Source organism: Magallana gigas, chromosome 3, assembly GCF_963853765.1.
Source record: "Magallana gigas chromosome 3, xbMagGiga1.1, whole genome shotgun sequence".
Taxonomy (NCBI): domain Eukaryota; kingdom Metazoa; phylum Mollusca; class Bivalvia; order Ostreida; family Ostreidae; genus Magallana; species Magallana gigas.
The window spans coordinates 34,671,567-34,697,238 of record NC_088855.1 but is presented as its reverse complement, the minus strand read 5'-3'; the positions used below and the strand labels follow the sequence as shown (position 1 = coordinate 34,697,238).

The 25,672-nt window shown below is 33.2% G+C and overlaps 1 protein-coding gene across 1 annotated transcript; it reads right to left on the bottom strand.

Annotated features, from left to right (window-relative positions):
- Positions 1 to 35: 35 nt before the first annotated feature.
- On the bottom strand, positions 36 to 17,407 carry LOC105338391 (alanine--glyoxylate aminotransferase 2, mitochondrial). The gene is made up of 14 exons (XM_011443494.4): positions 17,247 to 17,407; positions 15,636 to 15,709; positions 14,233 to 14,417; positions 12,956 to 13,079; positions 11,152 to 11,246; positions 6,072 to 6,165; positions 5,679 to 5,744; positions 4,252 to 4,383; positions 3,516 to 3,608; positions 1,860 to 1,932; positions 1,522 to 1,670; positions 1,084 to 1,233; positions 471 to 569; positions 36 to 354 (listed from the first exon to the last, which is right to left on the bottom strand). The coding sequence occupies exons 1-14, from the start codon at positions 17,278 to 17,280 to the stop codon at positions 262 to 264; spliced, it is 1,461 nt and encodes a 486-aa protein (XP_011441796.3). The 5' UTR covers positions 17,281 to 17,407; the 3' UTR covers positions 36 to 261.
- Between the last annotated feature and the right edge of the window lie 8,265 nt (positions 17,408 to 25,672).

The following is a 25,672-nucleotide window of genomic DNA, read 5'->3' as shown; positions in this document are numbered from 1 at the left end:
TTTTTTTTTTTTTTTACAAAAAAGTTCTAAAAATACTCAACGTACAAACGACTGCTAACAAAATTATGCATCATTTTGTGCAAGGAATTTTATACATGTTCAAAATTTTTTTTCTGTTCTTGCAACTTGTTTCAACATCAGAAAACTACCATTTTCACAAGGTATATACTTAATCTTTTCATACATATACATGTGTAATTCTTTCAAACATATACACTAGTCATCATCTACCCTAGCATCTGCCTTGACTCATACATGTAGCTACAGGCATGTTCTTAAAGCATCCTTGAGAACAGCAATGGTGAAATCCACATCAGCCTTGGTGATACACATGGGTGGTTTAATTCGAAGAACCTGTACAAGAAGACAACAGAAAATAAGTGTGTTTTAGTGGTACATAATCTGAATTAATTGCTACATCTCTGAGATTATTAAGTTATGCTTTCAAAAGATCAAAAAGACCCATTTACATTTCCAAATATTCCTCCTTTTCCAACTAGAATACCATAATCTCTCATGTGTTCCCAGACTTTGTTGACATCTTCAACAGGCAATGGTTCAATACTTTCCTGAAAACCAAAAAGAACAAAAAATCCAAAGTAATATTCATTCAATACTTTTACAGCAATTTCATTTTTATAGGATCGAACATAATTTTTTTTTTTCACTTTCAATGTCTACAACTTTACACGGAAGATAGTGAAGCATCTTTCTTAGATGCAATATCAAACCTGAGTACCGCAGTAAATGTGCAAATACTGTATATTCCTAATATAACGTGAGAGAAGCAACCCTCACATATTTTAAAAATTTTGTTTTTCATTTTTCTGACAGTTTTGAGCTAAAGGAAATTATAACAAAAAAATTGCTCTCGCAATCTTATATTCTTATGATACAAAATAGCGGAAGCACTGGCGTAAAATACAGAATTTACACTAATAAAGCGACAAAGCTTTCCTCTAGTCATTGAGCAAAGAATGGTAAAGGAAGGTACTCGTATACACTAGCACTTGTTACCACTTTTGATTTGACAAAATCATCACTAGGTAATTGTAGCAGGGAACCAACAGACCCTGGTCTTACCCTGTTTTTGACAAGCTCCACTCCAATCATTAAGCCTTTCCCTCTAACATCTCCAATTGTCTCAAATTCATCCATCAATTTCCTAAGTTCCAAAATAAAATGGGTTCCAGTTTTTTCTGCATTTTCTTGAATTTTCTCTTCTTCAATAACCTGCGTTTTGAAATAATTCATCTATAATTTACAATTTCACTCTACATACATCTGAAATTCAAATCATAATTCAGTATCTAATTTTCTCTCTCTCTTGACATTCTGACCTTGATTTTTCCTTTAAACCTTATATGTGTTAAAGCAAAAACAATTGATTCATGGTAATTTTTGGCATAAAGATTCACAGTATGTTCCCTAACATGATTGATCTTTAAGATATAAAAGAGGGGTTCCCTTTATTTTGTTCTCAAAATTTGAAAAATATAACATAAGAATAAGACTGCCTACATCTAACACAGCCGATCCTACAGCACAGGCCAATGGGTTCCCTCCATAAGTGTTGAAGTGTAGGGCTTTGGCCATGGATAAGGCAATCTCAGGTGTAGTTACTACAGCTGCCAAGGGGAAACCATTTCCAATACCTTTAGCCATTGTCACTAAAAAACAAAACAAATCTTTTCTCACATCTAACAGTTATTAGCATTCATCAAAGACAGAAAAAAAAAAATTGGCTTTGCGTTTATTCCAAAACCTCATTGAAAGGTGCTCATCTGGTTATCATATCTGTATAAAAGAGATGTTTTACTAACTACAAGCAGTTTTAGTGTGTGTACACACATACTCACCAATGTCTGGAGTAACTCCATGGCTTTCAAATCCCCAGAAGTGGTCACCTAACCTGCCAAACCCTGTCTGAACCTAATAACAAGAAATCCTGCAAACTAACTAAAGCATCTTTGCCAAGAACACAGCCCTAGTCCTTAGACAATAAACTGGGAACCATCTTAAGTCATATTTAAGATTCATTATATTTTATTCTTAACATTGTTTGTAAAGTTTTAAGTATGTATAATTCAAAATTACAACCCCTGGATGCATAAATTGTATCATTTTTAAAATTATTTTTGAAGTTACTTATTTAAAATCTTCACTTAAAAAGTCTGTTCTCAGTCTTTGGACCAACTTTAAGATTCAGACATTATGATTAAGTCTTATGTAAATAAAACAAACACTTTTTTGTAGCCAAAATTTGATCTGCAGACATAACTAAGCATTGAATCATTATTTTTTGAAAGATATAGTCTCATATCTGCAGCGGTGTGTGCATACAAATTGAGTAACGCGCATTAGCGCGTTATGAAAATTTGTATGCATACACGGCTGCAGTTATGAGACTATATTTACATCTACTAAATATTATTTCCTCTATTTCTTACAGAAACATATAGTTAATTCATAGCCCTATAGAAACAGCCAGACTGAAATCTACACGCCCCGTTTATCGATTGGTCGAAATCTACAACAGCTGAAACTGACAAGATACTGACAGGAATAAAATCAACACGCCCTGTTTATCGATTGGTCGAGCCCACCAGCAACCTAAGAAAAATCACGGACTGCACAAAATAATCATGATGATGTCAGACTCAAAGTCTCACAGGAGACGATTTGGCTGTTTCTTTTAGCTAACATACTTATGTACATGAACAGTAATTTAGTGAATTTTACTAACTTTTCATAATCAATTTATTAATTAGTTAAAAGAAAGATGTCAATATAAATAATAAAATGTTTTCTTTGATGATTCATGCGGGTTATGAAGGTAGCGATCATTGCAGAAAAAAATTACATAACCTGCTAACACCGGTGATGTATTTTTTCTGCATGTCGCTACCTTCATATCCCGAATGAATCCCCCAAGAAAGCATTTTATTGTTTAAATATCTTTCAAAAAATAATGATTCAATGCTTATATTTACATTTTTTTAACTTCTTGCCTTGTCTGCAAATGTGATTTATACGTCATAATTTCTGTTGTATACTAAGGGTAAGTTCAAATTAATGGAAAAGCCACTGTAACGGCCACAAGCGTGAATTTTGATTCTTGCTTGTGACGTTGCATTTTACAGCATTCAATGTTGGTGAGGTTATAATAAAACTTGTCAGTTAAACCTTTGAGTACCCTGTGTGTTACGGTCTTATAACTGCAGTATCTTTCCACACACTTTACATGCAAAAAATATTTGGAATGTAAATAATTACTTTTTAAACACTTGGAATACATTATCAACACACACACACTGGGGATGTTTCAAAAATCTCAAATGAAAATTTCTTCGTTTTTTGGTTGCATATTATAAATAGGAACTGCAGATTTTTTCAGCATTTCATGCCCAACCTAGGGAGTGCGTATTATACACAGGTGCAAACTATACACAAGACTTTATGGTAATCCATTGACATAGAATTTATAGAACTCCGCAATAGAACAATAAAAGTACCTCATCTGAAATGCAAATTCCACCCTTTGCTCTGACAATATCAAATGCCTTCCTCAGGAAGTTCTTGGGAAACTGGGTTGTTCCTCCTACTCCCTATAGAGATATATGTACATGTATACACGAAACAATTCAAACTTTCTCTTTAATATATCTTTAATATATTCTGTCTCATCATTGTTCATACTGCTATATGAGAAAAGTATTTCATATGACATGTAAACATTTCTTGCATGATTTTTTTTAATGTGTCATGAATGAATCAGACACCAATATCTGCATTTAAAATAAAATAACCAATTCAAAATCAATTAGGAATAAAACTTCAATATCATATAATTATTAGAAAGTTTTACTTTTAAAGCAATATGAGTTGCAATTTTTATGCTGAAATTTCTTTCTATGAAAATGTAATTTTCTACAAAAATGACAAAAAATATTATGGTTTTTAAAATTCTGTTAGCCATATTTTTGTGGGAAAAGCTGTAAAGAAGCCTAAAGTGAAGCAAAATTGAATTATTGATGTTCTGTACAAAAATTGATTTGCTATATATTCCTTAGAAGAGAAATCTTTTTTCTGTAAATTTTTTTTTTTTTTAAATCTTATTTATCATAAAATTTTAAGTTACAAGCAGCTTTATCATTCTAGCAGGTTTTTGCAGCAAAATACAATTCTAAAAAATACAGCTCATTATGCTTTAAGAACATAATTACATTAATATTAAAATGAAATATGTACCTGAATGGACTCTGCAAAGAATGCCCCACACTTGTCCTTTGGCATTGAAAATCTGAGTACGTCCTCCAGCTGGTCCGCATACTTGACCCCTGCCTGGCATTCTCCTGCCCCACAGTCACAGGACCTCAGGGTCTGCAAAACAAGAAATGGGCCAGGTGTGAAACAGAGTGAAACTCACAGGATGCAGAGAGTAGCGAAACAAGCCAGGTGTGAAATGAAGCAAAAAAAATCATTGGATGCAGAGAGTGACAAAACAAGCCAGGTGTGAAACTGTGCAAAAAATCATGAAATACCGCAAGTGAAATGACCAAGCCATATTAATATAATACTGTATGAAAGTATCAAAATTTAACAAGAATAGAATTCCTGGGTCCCCCACCGGTCAAGCAGTATACTAGTATCGAGTCTATCGACCAAGGCTGATTTTCGAACTTGACCAACGTATTAGTGGTATAAACATTTGGTATAAATTTAATGAAAATCCGTCAAAATTTGTAGGCATGAGAGCGCTTACAAGGTCAATTTTTGGATAAACTGGGGTCAATATTGTGGTCAAAGTCCCATAACTCCAACAAAAAGTATTGACCAATGCTGATTTTCGAACTTGACCAAGGTATTAGTGGTATAAACATTTGGTATAAATTTAATGAAAATCCGTCAAAGTTTGTAGGCATGAGAGCGCTTACAAGGTCAATTTTTTCATAAAACGGAGTCATTATTGTGGTCAAAGTTCGATAACTCCAACAAAAAGTATCGACCAATGCTGATTTTCGAACTTGACCAAGGTATTAGTGGTATAAACATTTGGTATAAATTTAATGAAAATCCGTCAAAGTTTGTAGGCATGAGAGCGCTTACAAGGTCAATTTTTGGATAAAACGGAGTCATTATTGTGGTCATAGTCCCATAACTCCAACAAAAAGTATCGACCAATGCTGATTTTCGAACTTGACCAAGGTATTAGTGGTATAAACATTTGGTATAAATTTAATGAAAATCCATCAAAGTTTGTAGGCATGAGACCGCTTACAAGGTCAATTTTTTCATAAAACGGAGTCATTATTGTGGTCAAAGTTCGATAACTCCAACAAAAAGTATCGACCAATGCTGATTTTCGAACTTGACCAAGATAATAGTGGTATAAACATTTGGTATAAATTTAATGAAAATCCGTCAAAATTTGTAGGCATGAGAGCGCTTACAAAAAAGTGTGACGGACGGACGCACGGACCCACGGACACACGGACCCACGGACGGACGCCCGGCATTTCTATGTCCCCGCACCGCGTTGCGGCGGGGGACAAAAAAATTCTTGACCAATGTGAACTTCAATGCATGAGACCAAGCACAATTAATATAGACACATTTTACGGTAAATGAAGGGAAAATTAAAGGAAAGTGAGAAAAAGATAGTGACTTTGTCATACCTGTGAGGGAGAGTCCCTGCAGTTGGCACCTCCCCAGGGTCCTCTGTAAGGGTCAGGATTCATGGACTACAGGCCCCAAAAAAATAGACACATGTAAGCATGACCATCTCCACATTTTGTAACTCCTTATAATTTATCACCACATGAAGTACATGTTTGCTGGATGTCTGCATAGCCAAAATATCACTCATATACCGGTACTTTTTATATTTTTATATTACATCGATATCCCAATGTATGGATTTCAGGCAATTTTGATCATTTAAATGACATGATTATCAATAATCTTTAGCATCTTTAATGATTGAAAGATGGAAACTGTCAGGGAAGCAAATCCCTTACATACAACAGAAGATGCTTGCCCAAATTAAATCATGATGACTATATACACACCTGGTGAATGCCAAATCCTGTGGGAACATTAAACCTCCAGGTAGACAGTGCTGTAAGACCCATCAGGTAAGGGCTCGCTCCGTGATAAGCGTTCCTGCAAAAACATTTAACATACACCCCAAATTTAAAACAACTCACAATCTCGATAAATTGATGATCAAATTCACATTCTTAGTTTCAAGAAATGATTGGTTAAAGAAGTATTTGTGCATAATAATGTTTTGACTCTCCATTACATTTTCTGCAATGCATTTGTTATATGAAACAAAATTAAAATATATATATAAGCATACATTACCCTCCATGAATAAGAAGTAAAAATGTGTTTTTGGGGGTTTTTTTTTAAATTTTTTAATTGCATGGAACCATGCACAGGGGCCAAGCCCGTTTTAACATTAATTTCAATGTATCTTTATTTATGGTTACATTGAAATTAATGTTAAAACGGGCTTGGCCCCTGTGGACAGGACAGAATGATGAAAGTACGGAATGACAGAACAGGGTAATACTATATGCCCTGGCCATTTCATTGCGGGCCGGGGCATAACAAAATACAGAATGAATACTTATCTGTGGAGGGTAGTGTATATATATAAAAATAATTTAGGAGACAATTTTTTCAGAATTTCTGTTGAAAGCAAAGTCACCCATTTATGAAATCTGAACATCTATCTTCTGAACTAAGTTTTCACACAAATGGACCATATACATGTATAAATACTTCATGTTAATGCGAAAATCAACACTAAACTGATGAAAGTTTTCAACATGATTACACAAACATCAGCAGAGAGGACTTACATAGGCTTTTAGCCTGGTGTCCATTCAAGCCTATTCAATTCAACATCGAAAAAAAGGCAAAGTATTAGCAAATATCTCTTAACGATCATAGTCAATTAAAACACAAATCCCTAGATTAAGATGTATCTATAAAACATAAAACCAGAACCGGAAAACTTTTATTACAATTAGATTTAGAAAAATACTGTTTGTATTGTTAATTTTTAAAATATTGGTACTTGCAATGTTTGTAATTCTGAATGCATCAATGCAACAATATTTCAGTATCTATATTCATTTCAAATTTTAGTTTCATGTATGATGTATTAAAAGTTGGATTGAAAATATTTATTTTGAATGCAAAAACATAAAGAGAAAACTTTTTTTTAAAAACTCCATTTATCAGCATTTTGAATTCATAGTCCAAAATCCCTTGATCAACATCACATTAAAACTTTGAATGCCTCATAAAATATCCCAATGAAATTCGAAATTATCTGATCAAAATCTCACATCTATTTCAAGATTGACCTTGCTGCTCATTACTTAATTGCAAGGGGATTTTTTAATGTGGACAATTTTTGGATGTTATTTACTCATCTGGGTTTGAATTGTCAAATTCGAATTGTTATAAAGTACATTGTCATAAGTAAAATTAGTTCTTTACATGAAACGAATTTAAAAATACATTATTATCAACATAACATTTGATATTTTTACTATAGTGATACGATGGAATTACACTTAAATAAAAATGGACCTATTGTAAAATTGAGGAAATTTTGCCTAAATTTATCAGATTTTGTGTTTACCGCTGGAACTACTGTAGATTCCTTATTTTACGCGAGTACTTAATTCTGCGATTCAACCATTTTCCATCAGATTGTGAATGCTGAATATTTATCATAGATTCATGTAGTTTACTTATGTCTGGAAAAAAGACGCGAGATTTTAAAATTCGTGAGATGTGCTTCTCGCGATATTACATGAATTTTTATTCCTCACGTTTAATTAGGAATCTACAATATAATTATTATAATAAAGTTAAAATTAGGATTTGGTTAGTGACTATAATTTTCCATTATATATTTCTGTTGGTTTTATCTAACTTATTCATTAATATAATTGCATATGGCAAGCAGTGCAAAAATAATTAAAAAATGCTTCAAAACCTTTAGACACAATATCTCAAAATTATGATCATTATCCCACTATAAATTTTATGCCAGGCAGAATAATGTTGATATAGGTAGTTTAATACTTTAAATGTTTCAGCGTTATCATCATTCATTTTTTTTTAATTGCATCAAAAATGGGTGGGGATTTGAAAATTGATACAGGAAATTTGGACTGGAATTTTGAAAAAAATTGTTACTAAAAACTTAATGCTTTCAATAAAATTGTATCTATTTAGTGTCACTGCCATTCATAAAATACATTTCATTTTTAAAAGAGTTTAATTATTTGTATTATTTTACCATTAAGGAAATCTCAATCATAGTGTGAAATTTTAGGGAATTAATTTTTTTTAATTTTTAAAAAAAATATTCCATGGCCCTTAACTAAAAAAGTAAGTGATTGACCTACTTTTTGAAAGTAAAACATAGGTAATCACAGATTACAAAGCTCACCGAGACGAGGCATCACCCCGATGAGACCACCTTTATCATATTATATAAAAATCATACTTTATGATCTTGGATATTCATGGATTCTGTTTTGACACAAAATCATATATCATCTTTTAAAAAATTGTATGATAATCATATGTTCATATATTAATCAATATAATAATATAAAATTAAATATTGCATCCTATCATACTTACAATATATATCATATAATACAATAAAATACTGTAATAAACAAAGAAGATATTGTAAATATGAAATGACATTGTATTGTGTTAAACCTTATTGTATTTGATCACATAATACAACATTATTATATATAATACAATATTGTATTATATGATACAATATCATATTACATAATACATCATAACATTGAAACATATGATATTAAATTGTATAATACAGTATGATATATTGTATTGTATGATATTGTATAATATTTGATACATAATATGATATTGTATCATATGATACTGTATAATTTGATAAAACATTGTATCATATCAAATGATACAATATAATGTGATAAAGTAAAATATTATATAATACAATATTATACATACATATTGTATCATATGATGCAATAATATATCATATAAATCAATATCATATTATACAGTATTGTATGATACGATAATATATAATATTACAATATCATATAATACAGTTTTGTGTGATATAATTGTAAATTACAGAAACCAATATCATATTATACAATATCGTATGATACAATATAATATTGTATCATAATATACAATACTTTTCAAAACAATATCATGATACAATATCATATCATAAAATATCAAAAAAATTGATACAATATCATATCGTATCATATAACTTTTTACAATATAACATATGATATTATATTGTATCATATTAAACAAAAGTGTTTCACATCATACTATACTTTATCATAGGAATCATGTTATATCATTTAACAACAACCTCATCTTTCTATCAAGTAGGTTTAAGTGAGGTAGGAGATTTCTTTAGCATCCTTGATAATGGAGATCAGGCTCTGCATCTGAAGAAACCTCTGCGTTTCATTTATAATATAGTTAAATCAACTATGCAAGCTATCATCTATAAAACATGTGACCTGTTCCAAAAAACTAAACCTCATCCAGCATCCGAAACCTATGGCTCAGATTCAGCATGCAAGCCTGTGCATCAGTATACATAAGACGCATCTCCATGCAAGTTTGGTGAAGTTCAGACCAGTAATAACTAAGATATCATCATCAGAGGGCACTAGCAATTAAAACTTAACCTGCTCCAGCATCCGCAACCTATGGCTCAGATTCAACATCCATGCCTGTCAGGTGCATCTGTATCATAAGACACACCATCCATTCAAGTTTGGTGAAGTTAGGACCTGTAATAACTAAGATATATTTTTTAGCATCCTTGATAATGGAGATCAAGCTCTGCATCTGAAGCTTCCTCTGTGATTCATTCATATTACAGTTTAGTCAACATGCAAGTTTGAAATAGTACTATCATCTATTAAACATGTGACCTGTTCCAAAAAACTTAACCATATCCAGCATCTGAAACCTATGGTTCAGACTCAGCATTCAGGCCTGTCAGGTGCATCAGTATCATAAGACGCACCTTCCATGGAAGTCGGGTGAAGTTAGGACAAGCAATAACTAAAATATAATCATCAGAGGGCACCTGTTTCAAAAACTTTAACCAGCTCTAAAAACCTTAACCTCCTCCAGCATCCGAAACCTATGGCTCAGATTCAGCATTCAAGCCTGTCTGGTGCATCAGTATCATAAGACACACCATCCATTCAAGTTTGGTGAAGTTAGGACCTGTAGTAACCAAGATATCATCATCAGAGGGCACCTGCAACAAAAACTTTAACCAGCTCTAAAAACCTTAACCTCCTTCAGCATCTGTAACCTATAGCTCAGATTCAGCACCAAAGCCTGCCTGGTGCATCAGTATCATAAGACACACCATCCATGCAAGTTTGGTGAAGTACGGACCTGCAGTAACTTAGATATTGCTATCAAAGGGCACCTGCAACAAAAACTTTAACCTGCTCCAAAAACCTTAACCCCCTCCAGCATCTGAAACCTATAGCTCAGATTCAGCACTCAAGCCTGTCTGGTGCATCAGTATCATAAGACACACCATCCATGCAAGTTTGGTGAAGTACGGACCTGCAGTAACTTAGATATTGCTTTCAAAGGGCACCTGCAACAAAAACTTTAACCTGCTCCAACAACCTTAACCTCCTCCAGCATCTGAAATTTAGGACTCAGATTCAGCATCCTAGTCTTTCAAGTCCATAAGTAGGTCCTGATGCATCATCCATGCAAGTTTGGTGAAGATAGGACAAGTAATAGCTTAGATACAGGACATGCAACAAAAACTTTAACCAGGTCCGGACGCCGACGCCGACACCGACGCCGACGCCGAGGGTATAGCATAAGCTCCCCCTGACTTCGTCTCGGTGAGCTAAAAATTAACACTTCAATCAAAGGTCTATGAAACACAATAAATAGTTTTTCATTATCTTATCATCTGTGATTTTTTTTTCATTCTGCATGAGTAAACATCATCTTTCAGAAACTTATAAATAAACATGAAGAATCTAGCTGTTAATTGTTACTTGTAAACTTTATCATATAGAGTTCTTTAATACTTGCCTGAGTGATATTATATCAAACACTCCAGTGTGAAGTCTGGCCATTAGAACGGCCAAGTCATTGGCTTCCGAGCCACTGTTGGTGAAATAAACAACCTGGAAAAAAACCCTAATCAATTAATAAAAATATATCCAACAGTCAATGACTCTCAACAATTGTCTAAATTTGACTTGAATTAACATAAAGTTTAAGGCTAGAACTATGATAACTAAAAATTAAAATTTAACTAGAGGTACTGTGAGCAAGCTCACAATTGATACCCCCCGCTAAGAAAAAAATCATAACGTGTGTATGTTTGCTATTTTAGAAATATTGGATGAATCTATTTCACTGTCCATTTTCTATAAATAACAACTGCTTTATTTTTGAAAACTGTTAATTTTTAGCTTCTAATATTTCCATTAATACAAGACATGACACAGACAGAATTTAGCTTTTTTGAAACAATGACCTTGAACTTTATCAATTGACCTTGGGTCAAGATCATGACACACGCTTTAATCATAAGCAATCTTTGTGTGAAGTAAGAACTTCCAATGTTTCCCCATAAGAAAGAAATGGACCGGACACGAATTTTGCACTTTTTCTGCCAGTGACCTTGACCTTGCCCGAATGACCTTGGGTCAAGGCCATGACACACCCTTAGGTCATAAGCAATCTTTGTGTGAAGTAAGAACTTCCAATGTTTCTCCATAAGAAAGATATGGACCGGACACGAATTTTGCACTTTTTCTGCCAATGACCTTGACCTTGCCCGAATGACCTTGGGTCAAGGTCATGACACACCCTTAGGTCATAAGCAATCTTTGTGTGAAGTAAGAACTTCCAATGTTTCTCCATAAGAAAGATATGGACCGGACACGAATTTTGCACTTTTTCTGCCAATGACCTTGACCTTGCCCGAATGACCTTGGGTCAAGGTCATGACACACCCTTAGGTCATAAGCAATCTTTGTGTGAAGTAAGAACTTCCAATGTTTCTCCATAAGAAAGATATGGACCGGACACGATTGCACAGACAGACGGACAGACAGACAGACAGACAGACGGACGGACGGACAAGGTGATTCCTATATACCCCCCCAAACTTTGTTTGCGGGGGGTATAATTACTAATTTGCTAACTCAATTAGCATAAAAAGGCAATTTCGGGATTTCAAGCATGTGTTTTACACAGAACGATGAAAGGCAGCTTCTTCCAATAAATACCAGTATGTATGTCATCATTGCCAAGGAAAAGCAAGCAACATATCAACAAGTACTATAGAACCATTTTAACAAGGCCTTGGACTTTCAGTAGGACGTTACTATCTATTTCTTGCGTCAATTTGAAGTGACGCTGGTTTTGAGTGAAATATGCACCGATTGCATAGTCTTTAATAGCTCAAAAGCCAGACAAATCTTGTGGATTTCAAAGAGCAATGGCTGAGTGGCCAGCAATGAAATAGACAGCCCACGTCACATTGCTGTTTGACACCAACTACCCAAAGTCCAAGCTCTTGTTAAAATGGTTCTAACTAATCTACAGATAACATGAATCTTTCATTGGAGGTGTCGAGATATTGTGTTCAACTTACATGTAATTACGTACAGGTAATTCAGTTGACAACTTGACATCTTAAGTCTTAAAATATCTGTATGAAAAGCTTTACACACATTGAATGCTACCTCTTTTAGGATCTAAACATATGGAGGAAATTTAATCTTTTTGATTCCCATAGCTTAAAATGTATGACACCACATAAACTTTTCTTAAAAAAAGATTTGACATATTCAATTTTAACCTTCCATTTCTCTTTCAGTACCTTTAAATTTCCAGGTAGTTTAGCAGCCAGTTTTTCAGCATATTGATGAATGGTAGGATGGAGATAAATGTTTGTTGTATGCCACAAGTTATCCATTTGTTTCTTTGCTCTTTCTGTCACCTTCCTGAAACCAAAAATAAATTTACTCTCAATATATAAATAGTGCCAGTTTGGGAGGTACGTAACAGTTGAAATTGACAGTCCCAAGAAAATCCATTGTCAACCGACGCAAAGCTGAGGTTACTAACAGTTTTCAAGGGGTGTCAATTTCAACTGCTACCCTCCCAAACAGGTCCTATTTATTTTATCAAACTGAATGTCTTAATTCTAAAAAAATTAACTTTACTGCTGACGTGAATTCTACAGTGAACGTTACACGCATTATATATATACGCATGCAACAATTTGTTTTATTATGCCTAGATTATTCTATATAACCCGTCATCTAATTGGTCTAGAGAGTCACTTGACAGGGCGAACAAAGCGTTGTGTCTCCCGGGAAAATAATGTAGTGTCTCTCCTCTTTGGAAATCTCAGGATTTTTCATTCCAAAGGTACGAAAAAGCCAATATGAGCATACGATGTTGACAAATATTAAATCAAAATTATTTAATCATTTAAATTCCCTTTATGCCACAAAAGCCAATTTTACTACATTTGATTTGAATCTATGAAAGACAGGAGAGACAATAAGAAAAAAAAAACCTAACAATCACGACATTATTGCTTACGACAAGTCGAAAATTATAAGAATTCAACACATTTTGTATAATCATATGTTGTTTGGTATAATAAAACTTTTATTGCATGAATGTTCGGGAAAACTATTTCAACCCACCTTCCAAAATTACTTGACAATGCTACACATTGAGGGGGAAAGTATGCATAATTTACAACAAATAATTGAATGAAAGGGGCATAACTCTCAGAAAGAAAAAATTATCAAATCAAAATTTCCTGGAAATATTCTTATAGACAGCTGTTACATTATGCCTCTGGGGAGAGATTGTGTTGCAGACAAGGATTTTACACAGAGAGGTTTTTATCAACTGTCTTTTGATCCAGGGGTTGGTTCAGATCCAGCTTAACCAACATGAAAGGAAATATGCTTCCTACAAAGGAAATTATTGAACTAAATACAGACCTGACAGATGGACAGACTGATCACTATAGTGAATCAGCAGAGCAGGGCCCTACTTATATCTGTAATAGTTTAGAGATGACCTACGAATAACTTTCATATCACTAAATAAGAGCACAGTACAGACATTACTTACGGATGACAGTGGCCGACACTAACTGTTACAATTCCCCCAAACAAATCCAAGTATCTTTTCCCACTGGAATCCCACAACCACTGCATATGCCCCTGAACGATCATGATTGGGTTCTTGTAGTAGGTCAAAAGCCCAGGAGTCAGGTTAGCTTTTCTAACCTTCATGGCCTCATCATAGGAAATGCCCTACAAAAGCACAAAATGCTTCATATCAATACATACAACAGTAACATGTGAGGACAGTAAGTGATTTTGTCAGCCTGTATACATGTTGAGTTTACACTGCAAAGAGCAACACCAGTAATCGCAATCAATTGTGCAAAAAGTCACTCAATCAGAGCACAGAGCAAGTGGTTAAGAATGTTTTTAGATGTGATAAAAAAATTATTAGAAATATTTTAACAAAATGCTTTCCAGGAACAATGTAGTACATCAAGTGAAGTTGTTCATCTATTGTACTCCACTAGGTCATACTATCCATTTGTCCAATATACATATATGTATATTTACATCTACCAAGTATTATTTCCTCTATTTCTTATGGAAAATTATAGTTGATTCATAGCTCTATAGAAACAGCCAGAATGAAATCTACAAGCCCCTATTATAGACAACAGGTTGGATGTTGTCAAATTCAGTGAAAAATTTACACAATCTTAGGCAGATCAGACATGTTTCACTGTATTTACAGACCAATTGCATTGTTAAAATCATAATTAACATCCTACCTCAAGGATACAGCCAGACCACAAATAAACAACTACCGGAGTGTATTGTTCCACAATCTTAGTGCAAGTATTAACATGTAATAGTATAAAATCCACAATAATGAATTTTAAAAGATCAATAATGGAACACAAACTTAACTTCTTCTCTATTTTCTAAGATCATATATGCTTCTTTTAGTGTATCTTACACCTCATGTCCCTTTTTAGCCCTTATTTTAACCTATGCCATCTTTAAAGCAATATGAGCTGTATTTTTAAAATTTTATTGGTGCAAAAACCTGTTAGCATGATAAGTCTGCATGTAACTTAAACTTTTATGATAAATAAGATAACAAACCATTAATTTTTGTCAAAAGAAAGATTTCTCTTCTAAGGAATATATAGCTTATCAATTTTTGTACAGGACAACAATAGTTCAATTTTATTCCAATTAAGGCTTCTTAACGAAAATATGGCTAACAGAAATTTAAAAGCCATGATATTTTTTGTCATTTTAGTAGAAAATAACATTTTCGTAAAAAAAAAATTCAACATGAAAATCGCAGCTCATGTTTATTTGAAAAGATGTTCAATGGTCAAAATCAAAATGGGAAACGGCTAAGATGGAGCAAGCTATCTCAGTACATATGTATTATATTTCTTTTCAGAAAGGGGGGGGGGCTGAGTTGGGTGTTACCGTATATTTCTGAGGGGTGATGCCAGCTGGGGGCATATCTGGTATGGTACTGTATAGACATCCACAGTGCCTCCCTGAAATAATAAAATGTAATGATAATTTTTAATAAAATTATTAGTCATTGTAATTGAATATCTGCAGTACTTGAAGAAAACAACCAGCTGATGCATTTTAAATGAGCTAAATCCTAGAAACTATCCTTGAATATTCTGAGCTCAAATAATCAATATGTATACCCATGCTTTCATGTATGCTTTGATACATGTGCTTGCATCTTATCTTTATAACTTTAATACATTTTAAGTTCAAACCTCTGATATCTGATAATTCAGTTTAACTAGATAGTAGATAGACACTCTATACACTGTGAAACATAACAAAGTTTTAGCTCACTTATATGGATTTAACTGCCTCTCAAGAACAACTCAAGGTTTGAATTTCAACCAAAGAGCAAAAGATCACCTACGTCACCTAGGTATTCATTTGTTTAATACATCTAATTGATATATTAAAACAGAAATGCATCTTCAAAATGTTATCGAAACAAAAATTCATTAAAGGCTAAGTCAGTAATTTCCACAGTTTGGGTGAAACAAAAATTGAAAATAGAAAATGAATTCAAGCATTCAAGAGAGAGAGAGAGAAAGAGAGAGAGAGAGAGAGAGAGAGAGAGAGAGTCTATTTTTATCATAATCATCATTCATATTTCATAAACATCACCAAGTTGAGCATGCATGACACTCAGGTGTCAAGGATAAATGTCAGAGGACAAAATGGTTGGTAGAAAGGTGAACTCCTGTGATAAAAGAAGGGATAAATAATACTTGTGGTTTTTTACTATGTAGACTATTGTCTGCTAAAAGTTCAATGTGTTCATGTGAGGGGGGTTCTTTAACAGTGAAATATTGGAATACTGAAACATGGACACTGGGCAGTCATTTGTACATTTAATCCCGGTTTTAACCAGTATTGCCCGGGTCATAGCTAGCTGTCCATTGTCCAAATTTAATATAAAGTTGTCAGAAACTTCCAAAGGGGGAGAGGGGGTCCATACCCCCCCCCCCCCCTCTCAATCTAGATATGCATATACTGCACATGCACTGATTAAGATGCCTCCAAACAAGGGTGAGAGGGGTCAGTGACTGATTGAGCATTGATTTGTGTGTAGGTCAGTTACCTACTGGTCAGGTGTGGCAGGCAAATTTCAATTATTAATTGTGGGGGGGGGGGGTTAAAAAGCAAATTGCATTTCATAATGTTAATTTTATCTCTTTTCTTATTTTTTTTCTTCGAATGTCCCTTTTAATATTTAAAGTAAATATTGTGACGTAAACTACTCTCAAGGCCGACTGGTAATGTACCAATGGGGTCGGTTTACGGAGAGCTTGCATATTCACATTATCACGTTGACTGAATGCTAATTCGAAGAACGTTCGGTTACTAACCCAATTTCGGGAGGAAAAAATAAGTCAATACACAGCACACTACCAAGATAATGCTCGGCAAAGGCTACAGCTATGTAGGTCAGCGTTGCCGACATTAATTCTGTGTGCATTACCTTATATAAAGTAAATAAAATAGCATCACAGAACATTTCTGAATTTTACATACCGTTTAAAGTTTTCCTCAGAATTCGCAGCGCCATGATGTTGTCAAATCCTGTAGAAGTTCTTCTGCTGTACTGTAACTGCCTTCAACCGGACATGCTCTAGCTACTACAGACATGCGTGCGTAAAATAGGAGGAGTCTGTTGTAGCTCATGAATGCACCGCCGAGTGCGACGTACAAAGCATTTAATAAATGTACAGCAATCGATTTGCTATATAGTACGGAAGCGTATTAGTGCCACTCTATATTTATTAATTTTTTTAAATTCCAACTTTAAAGTTGGAATTTCCAACTTTAATCTCAACTTTAAAGTTGGAATTTTTAACTTTAAAGTTGATTTTTCCAACTTTAAAGTCGGAATTTCCAACTTTAAAGTTGGAAATTCCAACTTTAATCTTGGAATTTCCAAATTTTTTTATTGGAATTTCCAAATTTAATCTTGGAATTTCCAACTTTAATATTGGAATTCAATTCAACATATTTATTCATTGTTCAAGATTATCATGCACATACTACCGTATATGTATGTGTTAACTGAAAATTCTTCGTTGAAAATTGCAGAATAGATTATTGTTTACATATAATCACTTTCCTAAATGTTTTTCAGTACTATGCTTTATTAGGCTTAATCCTTTTAATTCTTTTATTTATTGGGGTTTTTTAAAAATTTATTTTATATGTATATGATACAATCAAGCAACCTTTTATACACATATATATATATATTGATTATGACATAGTTATTGTTTTCATGGAATTCAGAAAATAAAATTGAAATTATAATAATGACATGTTCTATTATTTCCAGTGAGTTCGAGTTGTTGTATTATTATATTGAGTTTTTCTTGAAAGCGAATGAGCTCCCCCATTCTTTTTATGAGTAAAGCCTAATTCACACTGAACAAAAAATCATAGTATATATCTATCTAAATATATAAATATAATAAAAATCAACTTTAAAGTTGATTTTTAAAACTTTAAAGTTGGAAATTCCAATATTAAAGTTGGAAATTCCAACTTAAAAGTTGGAAAAATCAACTTTAAAGTTGGAAATTCCAAGATTAAAGTTAGAAATTCCAACTTTAATCTTGGAAAAAAAATACAAAGTGGCAATATATAATACGCTTCCGTAATATATTCCTAAGGAGAAAAATCTTTCCTCTGAATTTTTCAAACCTTATTTATAATAAAAGTTTGAGTTCCATGCAGATTTTATCATATTAACAGGTTTTCCCAGCAAAATAAAATTATAAAAGAATACAGCTCGTATTGCTTAAAAAACTGTAAGGTTCATTATGACGTCACCTATATTGTGACGAGATGAAAGGTCATGACATATCGAGCACCTGCATACTGCGTAACGTATATAACACACGTAAATAAAGTAAGAGGAGTGCCAGTTTTTGGCACAGTGTCTGGGGTTTGCTCTGAGGCCCCAGTGGGTTCACCAGGTCAAAGTCCTGAATGGGGCCCTGGGGGCAAACCCACCCCACCCCCGTAAGAGTAAAAGTAGAGTAAAAATGAAGTCTTCGTATAATGATAAATTGTGATCATTCTTTTCGTGATTATAAACTTAAAAAAAAGCAATAAAATTATTTACAATTTTTCAAGGTTTGTAGATTTCAGACCTGCATTAATCCCATCAAAATCCTCTACGTTGCAGATATAGATCCATACGAAATATTTCCTTTTATTTTATGGTCTGCGGTCCAGTGGGGGAAGCCCCCGGGGGCTCAAGATTGTATTAGAGCTACAGATTTTGTAGGGTGAAAATGAAGTGTTCATAATTAGACTCTCGTGATATTTCTTCTCATGACTATACTTAAAATTATTTACACTTTTTCAAGGTTTGAAGATTAAAGACATGCAGCATTCCCATCTTTTGAGTAATTGGTTATATCAGCCATGTTTATCATAATACAAGCTGGCCGCCGCCCCAATAATTTTGCCGGAAAATGGTTTTATATATTTTTTTAATACTTTAAAAGGCTAAAATGGAATTTTATAAGTGCTATCTGCATGTGCGATGGTACATGTAACGGCGATCTGCGTTTAATGGAGCGGCGAATTTGAACTCGTTTACACAAGCAAATACAGGGGTATATATAGAACCATTTTAACAAGACCTTAGACTTTCGGTTGGAGGTAGCTATCTATTTCTTGCGCAAAACAAGTTAAAAATGACGCGGTTTCAAGCGAAATATGCACCGATTGCGTAGTCTTAGCTCAAAAGCCAGACAAATCTTGTGGATTTCAAAGAGCAATGGCTGAGTAACCAGCAATGAACATGATGAGCTAGACAGGCCTACGTCACATTGCTGTTTGACACAACTACACAAAGTCCAAGCTCTTGTTATAATGGTTCTACCTGTTTTAGTCGTGTGTTGACAATTAACAGGGCATTAATTAGAAAGGCCTGGCAAAACAAAAACTGAAGAATGTATGTTCTCTAGCTTTGATGATAAATAACGAGTTAAAAAGTGATAATCAACTATCGGAGTATATTACAATGTATATATGAACATATCAATCATTGTGCAAAGTACTGAAACTAGTAAAAAAATGTCTCTATATACATGTATCTTCAACAACATGCATTAATCACCCTGTATATTTCAAGTTTCCAACACACTATTTCGGCTTTAAATATCTTTCAACCGTTTCTGGTGTCTATGGTCAGTTACGTCATTTTGACGAAGTATTTCACAAAGTCATTTGTCACTGTACTATCTTATAATCAAAATGAATTTCGATAAGGGTTAAAAATTATCTGATCCTGCAAATTCACTGAGATGCTACAGCTGTTTTTAACGTTTCCACAAGAGAATTTGTGTCAGCACAGGATTCACGGATATCCAATTTTTGGACGTTTATGATGCGCAGTGACTGATAAGTTGAATTAAAATTGATGCTTATGCATGCATATAAACTTCTCTAATCAAATGTGTATATCGTCAAACGGAAACAAACCTTAAGTACAACGATTTCTCTTTTAATTGTTTCTTATATAGTACCATCAAATAAGTGACACCAATATACAATGTAAGACTGGACTAAAAAAATGGACACATCTTAAATTATCTTCATTTCAAGTCAAATTCGGTTCACCCTTTCCCCCTTCCGGTTATCGACCAAATTCGCCGCCCTAATACCCTTCCGACAGTCAGTCCTATATTTTCAGATGGCCCCTAAAAAGAACCAGATGGTCGATTTTCTGAAAACTTCGCAAATAAACTAGAGTTGGTTTTTGCTAATGTTGTTTTTCCGCCAAAAAAAAAAAACACAAAAAAACAACAAAAAAACCAAAACAAAAAAAACCCCCGCAAATCAGTTACAAAGACTGCCAATTTCCTTCTCATCCGCCACATACAGAATACATGTGTATAAACCGATAAAGATTTACTCCTTAGCCATGGACATTGGAACAATGTTTAGCCAATATATTGATAAAAGCAATGAATGTAACTTACTCAATGCATTAATTAAAAATAAGTTTCATATATCACCAAACAGAAACGAGGCAGAATATTTGTGAGAACAAATAATAAATCCGTTTAATTCGTCAGCTCAGGTCAGGCATGCACGTAGCAATACGGAAGGCACAGAGTTCGGGGTCCCTCTCTCTATATATGTTAAAATAAACGCACATGACATGTACATTAAGTTGATAACGTTGATATTGTACTAGAAAAAATTAGTATGCCAACCTACCCCCACCCCCCCCCCACCCCCAAACTCTACGGTACCCAACAATCCACACCCTCCCCGCCGGATTAGGAAATTGAGGTTTGTGAGATTATTATGCATTATTTGACCGGTCTTTAAAAAAAGCATCACAACAGTCCCAAGAACCCATAAAACTTTAGGATGGTAGATATATAGACTCTACGGCTACGCACTTTGAAAAAATTACGCACTTGGAACAAAAAAATCAAATTGCGTTAAATTTGGGACCAAATTAACGCACTTTGAAATACTTTTTAAAGTGCGTTATGAATGTACATCAACATTTTTCCTTATCGAGGCACTTACCGCATTTTGAAAAAATATGTATAAATCAGAAGTTCCGGAATTGCATGATTTTCTAATTTGTTGGAATTGCATGATTTTCTAATTTGTTGATAGATGATTTATTAACACTAGTGAATCAAATTTACCGTCTTTGCAAACGGGGTGGGGGTGAGGATTAAACAAAGATACAGGCCAATAACCTGTACATCATTTAATTGATTACAGGAAGAAGATCCCCTACCCCTCATCTTTCCTTCAAAAACATGATATTAGCAACTTGGAGTAAACGCATAAGAACGGAAAGAAATACGCTTTGTTGTAATTAAGTACAGTGATATTAAAAAAAACGAGCTGGCAAAAAAGGAAAAGGCAGTTGCTAAGAGATGCAATTATGTCATATTTGGATAATTCAAATCTCCCGCGTTGTTCGTTATGTAAAAAACAAAACTACATAAGCTAATGATAAAGGGAAAAAATTATAACCAAGAAACTGTTTATCAAGTTAGCTTAGAATGAATACGGTTCTTAATTCAAATCTATCCCATTGAGCTAAACAAGATTAAAACAATAATGTATTGTATATAAAAATATCAATTATTTCAACCAAACATTGAACTTTTTTTTTCAAAGTGCGTTAATATCGACGATATCAACGCACTTTGAAAAAAAGTATTTTTTTTTCAAAGTACGTTGACTTGGTCACAAAATTAACGCACTTTAAAATTATTTAAAAAAAAAAAAAAGTGCGTAATTTTTGTGCGTTGTAACAATGGTCTCAGGACAAGGTCACAGGTGCTTGTGGACTGGACTGTGCACTACCCCCCCCCCCCTCCTTTTCTATTTTTTTTAAAAATTTCTTTTATTAGTTATCGTTAACAACCCCTTATATATGTCTCCAGTCGAAAAATAACAGAAATATCACGACTCTGTGGCATTTTATATTCACACTCGTTTTCCCTATATATAAAAAGAGAACTCTTTTTATATATAGGGAGAACGAGTGTGAATATAAAATGCCACAGAGTCGTGATATTTCTGTTATTTTTCGACTGGAGACATATATAAGGGATGGTTAACGATAACTAAAAAAAGAAATTTAAAAAAAAAAAAATTTGAAAAAAAAAATAGAAAAGGAGGGGGGGGGGGGGGGGGGTAGTGCACTGTCCAGTCCACAAGCACCTGTGGACAAGGTATGTGCTACGCTAAAGTTTAGACAAAGTTATGGCTGTTCCTAAATTTAGGAGAGCTTCGAGAAACAGATTAAAGACTATAAAACGTATCATTAGACATACTTTGGACGCACCATAGTCCTATGATAGCTTCGCAAACATGCTTGCAGAACATTATTATACAGATATCCAACAGCAATAAACACGTTCGTATTCTAAATAAATCTGAAACACCGTGATTGAATGATAGGCTCTAGAGTTTTAAGAGATTTTAAGAAATTTTTTTTTCTGCTTGTCAACATTTTTTGGATGAGGCTGCCCACTTTCAAAAACGAAACTCAAACAACTAAAATTGAGGGGAAATTACTAAAATGGTGTTTATTTTACATCTAATAATTCTTGGCGTTTTACTGGGTATTTAATGAAACAAAATCGTAGAGAAGAAAAAATATGACCAGTATATAAGTATATGATTATGTACATTTTAACCATATGATAAAATTCAAATAACATAACCTTATAGATAGTTTTGAATTCTTTGAATTACAAAACTTTAATGTAATGTATAGATAAAAATAGATGACAATATGGGCATCGTCCAATAAATGCCGCTTAAGTGTTTGCTGAAACTACAGTATAAGTACAGTAAATTAGATGGTTTAAATTTTAGCAATTTCTTTCTTGTTCCAATTTGCTTTGTTCGTGAAAAGGGAATAAGACAATCGTGTAAGTGTACACGTGCAAGATATAAGTATATCGGTTATGCACGCATGCATTTGTAAATTTTTAATACTTTTTTAATCTTATATTGACACAACTTTCTAGCATTTGAATATTTTCTAATTTGCATGTAATTTTTATCAAAATTGAAACTAATTCGACTACACGGAACTGTAAATACGTAAATGTTCGACTATTACATAGCAAAGGAGAAGCTAGGTTTAAAAAGAAAAACGACTCATTATTAATCATAACATATTATACATGTAAGTATTATCATATTATAAGTGTTATTGCATACTGAGTTGTAAAATAGAGAAATTTATTATAAATATAGACAAAGGCTTTTATTATAAATCCAATAAGATTTAATGAACTCCTTGTGTGTATGGACTAAGTGATGTAATAGATTTTTTTTATCAATGAAAAAAAATTGAAGTGTCGATCAGCCTGATTATTTTTTTCATTTTCAAAGAATCGTGAAAAGGGGCAGAGTATTCGTTTATGGACTCGTCATCCTTGCATGTATATACTTGGATTTGGTATACACCCTAGGCTATAAAGTTTTTAAAAAAATGCATCGAATCTGTAGATACCCGAAATTGGAGTCAATGATCAGTTGTTGCCCAAGATAAATTGATTGACAAAATCTTCCACTTTTGTGTATTAAGGCTTCGTTTTGATTGATTTTTGGGTATCGTTTCGTTTTGATGTCGTTTCGCAATTTTCAGAGTATACTTGCATGGTTTAAGTGGCTATACTATAGTATACGTAAAATAATTTCTACATCGTTCTTTAATGTCTTCTCGACAATGAAATTCAAGTTTACATTTTTTATTGACTATTAAAAGATAACTGATTAATAATTCAGAGATAAATGTGTATATAAACAATGAAATGGTGTCTTTGGTGATTCATACGGGCTATGACGTAGCAAGCATTTTCTGGAGTGAGGATAAAGAAAACGTAACCCACTACGTATATACATACTGTGTGAAAAGATTCGGTATCAGCGAAATTTTCGTGTTAAATAGCAAAAAAAAAAAAGAATCTTTTTATCTTCAAAAATGAGCTGAAGAGATTTTGTTCAGAATAGTTAACAATCATATTGATGTATAGATTAATATAAAATGTTGTTCACATTTGGTTTTCTTCAGGACGCAAACAGCTAAATTGCTTTATTGTTTTACAACAATTTGCAAAGTTTAAAATTTGTTCTAGAATTAATTAAATTATTTGACCCTCCTATCAACAATAATAATAATATACATGTAGCTTCAATTGAATACCATATATCGTTGGTCAAAGTGGAATTAAATGTGTTCTTTTCTGTTTCCAGACTCATTTATCATATCAAGTGAGTCCGTTCTCTTTCTGACGTAAAATACTTTCTATATATTAGTGTAGGCGTACATATATGTATATATTTGTCTTACCGTGCATGAAAAACTCAAAAGTTGCTAAAATCGGTTTCATACACAAAAGTTTTGACCGACAAAATATTTATTTAGTGAGTTTATTAACTTTTTAAAATCCCGTCATGCTATGTTGTGTGCATTGGCTAATGCAATTGAAAATGGTTCTGAAAAATTTCAGGTCTTGACATCAAAGAGGTTGAGTGTTAAAAATGACCAAGCATAACGTTACCTCAACCCATTCACCCCCCAGAATAATCTCCGAAGTGGAAACAGAATTTTGTCTGAGCAATAAGATCAGGGGGCTTGTTAACTTGAAATTTCCATATATATAACCTTATTTCCATATGAAATTTACCAAAAAAAAAAAATCAAACAAACAAAAAAAAAAAAAAAAAAACACACACACACCCAATTTTTTTTTTTTTTTTACAAAAGCTGATCACTATTAATATTCAATTGAAAGGTGAGCTCTGATACAAATTAAGAGCTCTTCTGTAACAACAACGAAAAGTGTGTCTACAGATCACCACATTTTTATTCTTTTTTTCACATTACCGTACCTGTCTTAATTTAGAGGGACCGTGTCTTTTATTTAAGAATACTTGAAAGCCTTCATCAAAGTATGCACCAAGTTTTGTTTAATCAAATTGGTCCATTGTATTTTTTTGTAATTATTTCATTTTTAGATATAATTATTACAAACAATATATAAATAAGGATCGTAAAAGAAAATTTTATCATCAAATAAACCAAATCAAATAAATACTTTTATAAAAAATATTAATAATTGTAGTTTACAGTTCAGTGTTATATTAATTAAATAATAACATAAGTTACTGTTGGGTGTATAGGCCTACTGCATACAATGTTCCCGTAGTTGTTGTTGAAAACATTCGATCCTATTCAATCTTTCAACCCCGTAGAGTGCCTCGTAATTATAAATGGGGTGTTAAAGCTTTGTTATATAATAAGAAACGACGTCATAAGGCCCTGAACTGGCTCAAAAATGACCTTATGTAAAGTCAACATAGCGTAGTAAATAAGCCCCGCCCACTTATAATATTTTACACTGTACGTTTAGTTTACTTGCCACCAATGCGTTTGGAACCGC

What these genes read in the sequence shown, in the direction of transcription:
- LOC105338391 (XM_011443494.4), bottom strand. Translation starts at nt 17,280, where the DNA reads ATGGCGCTGCGAATTCTGAGGAAAACTTTAAACG. An exon ending in GAATTTGCATTTCAGATGAG is followed by an intron (nt 1,933 to 3,515) that starts GTACTTTTATTG and finishes TCTTGTTATTAG; the next exon opens with GTTCAGACAGGGTTTGGCAG. An exon ending in AAGGAGGAATATTTGGAAAT is followed by an intron (nt 355 to 470) that starts GTAAATGGGTCT and finishes CTTCTTGTACAG; the next exon opens with GTTCTTCGAATTAAACCACC.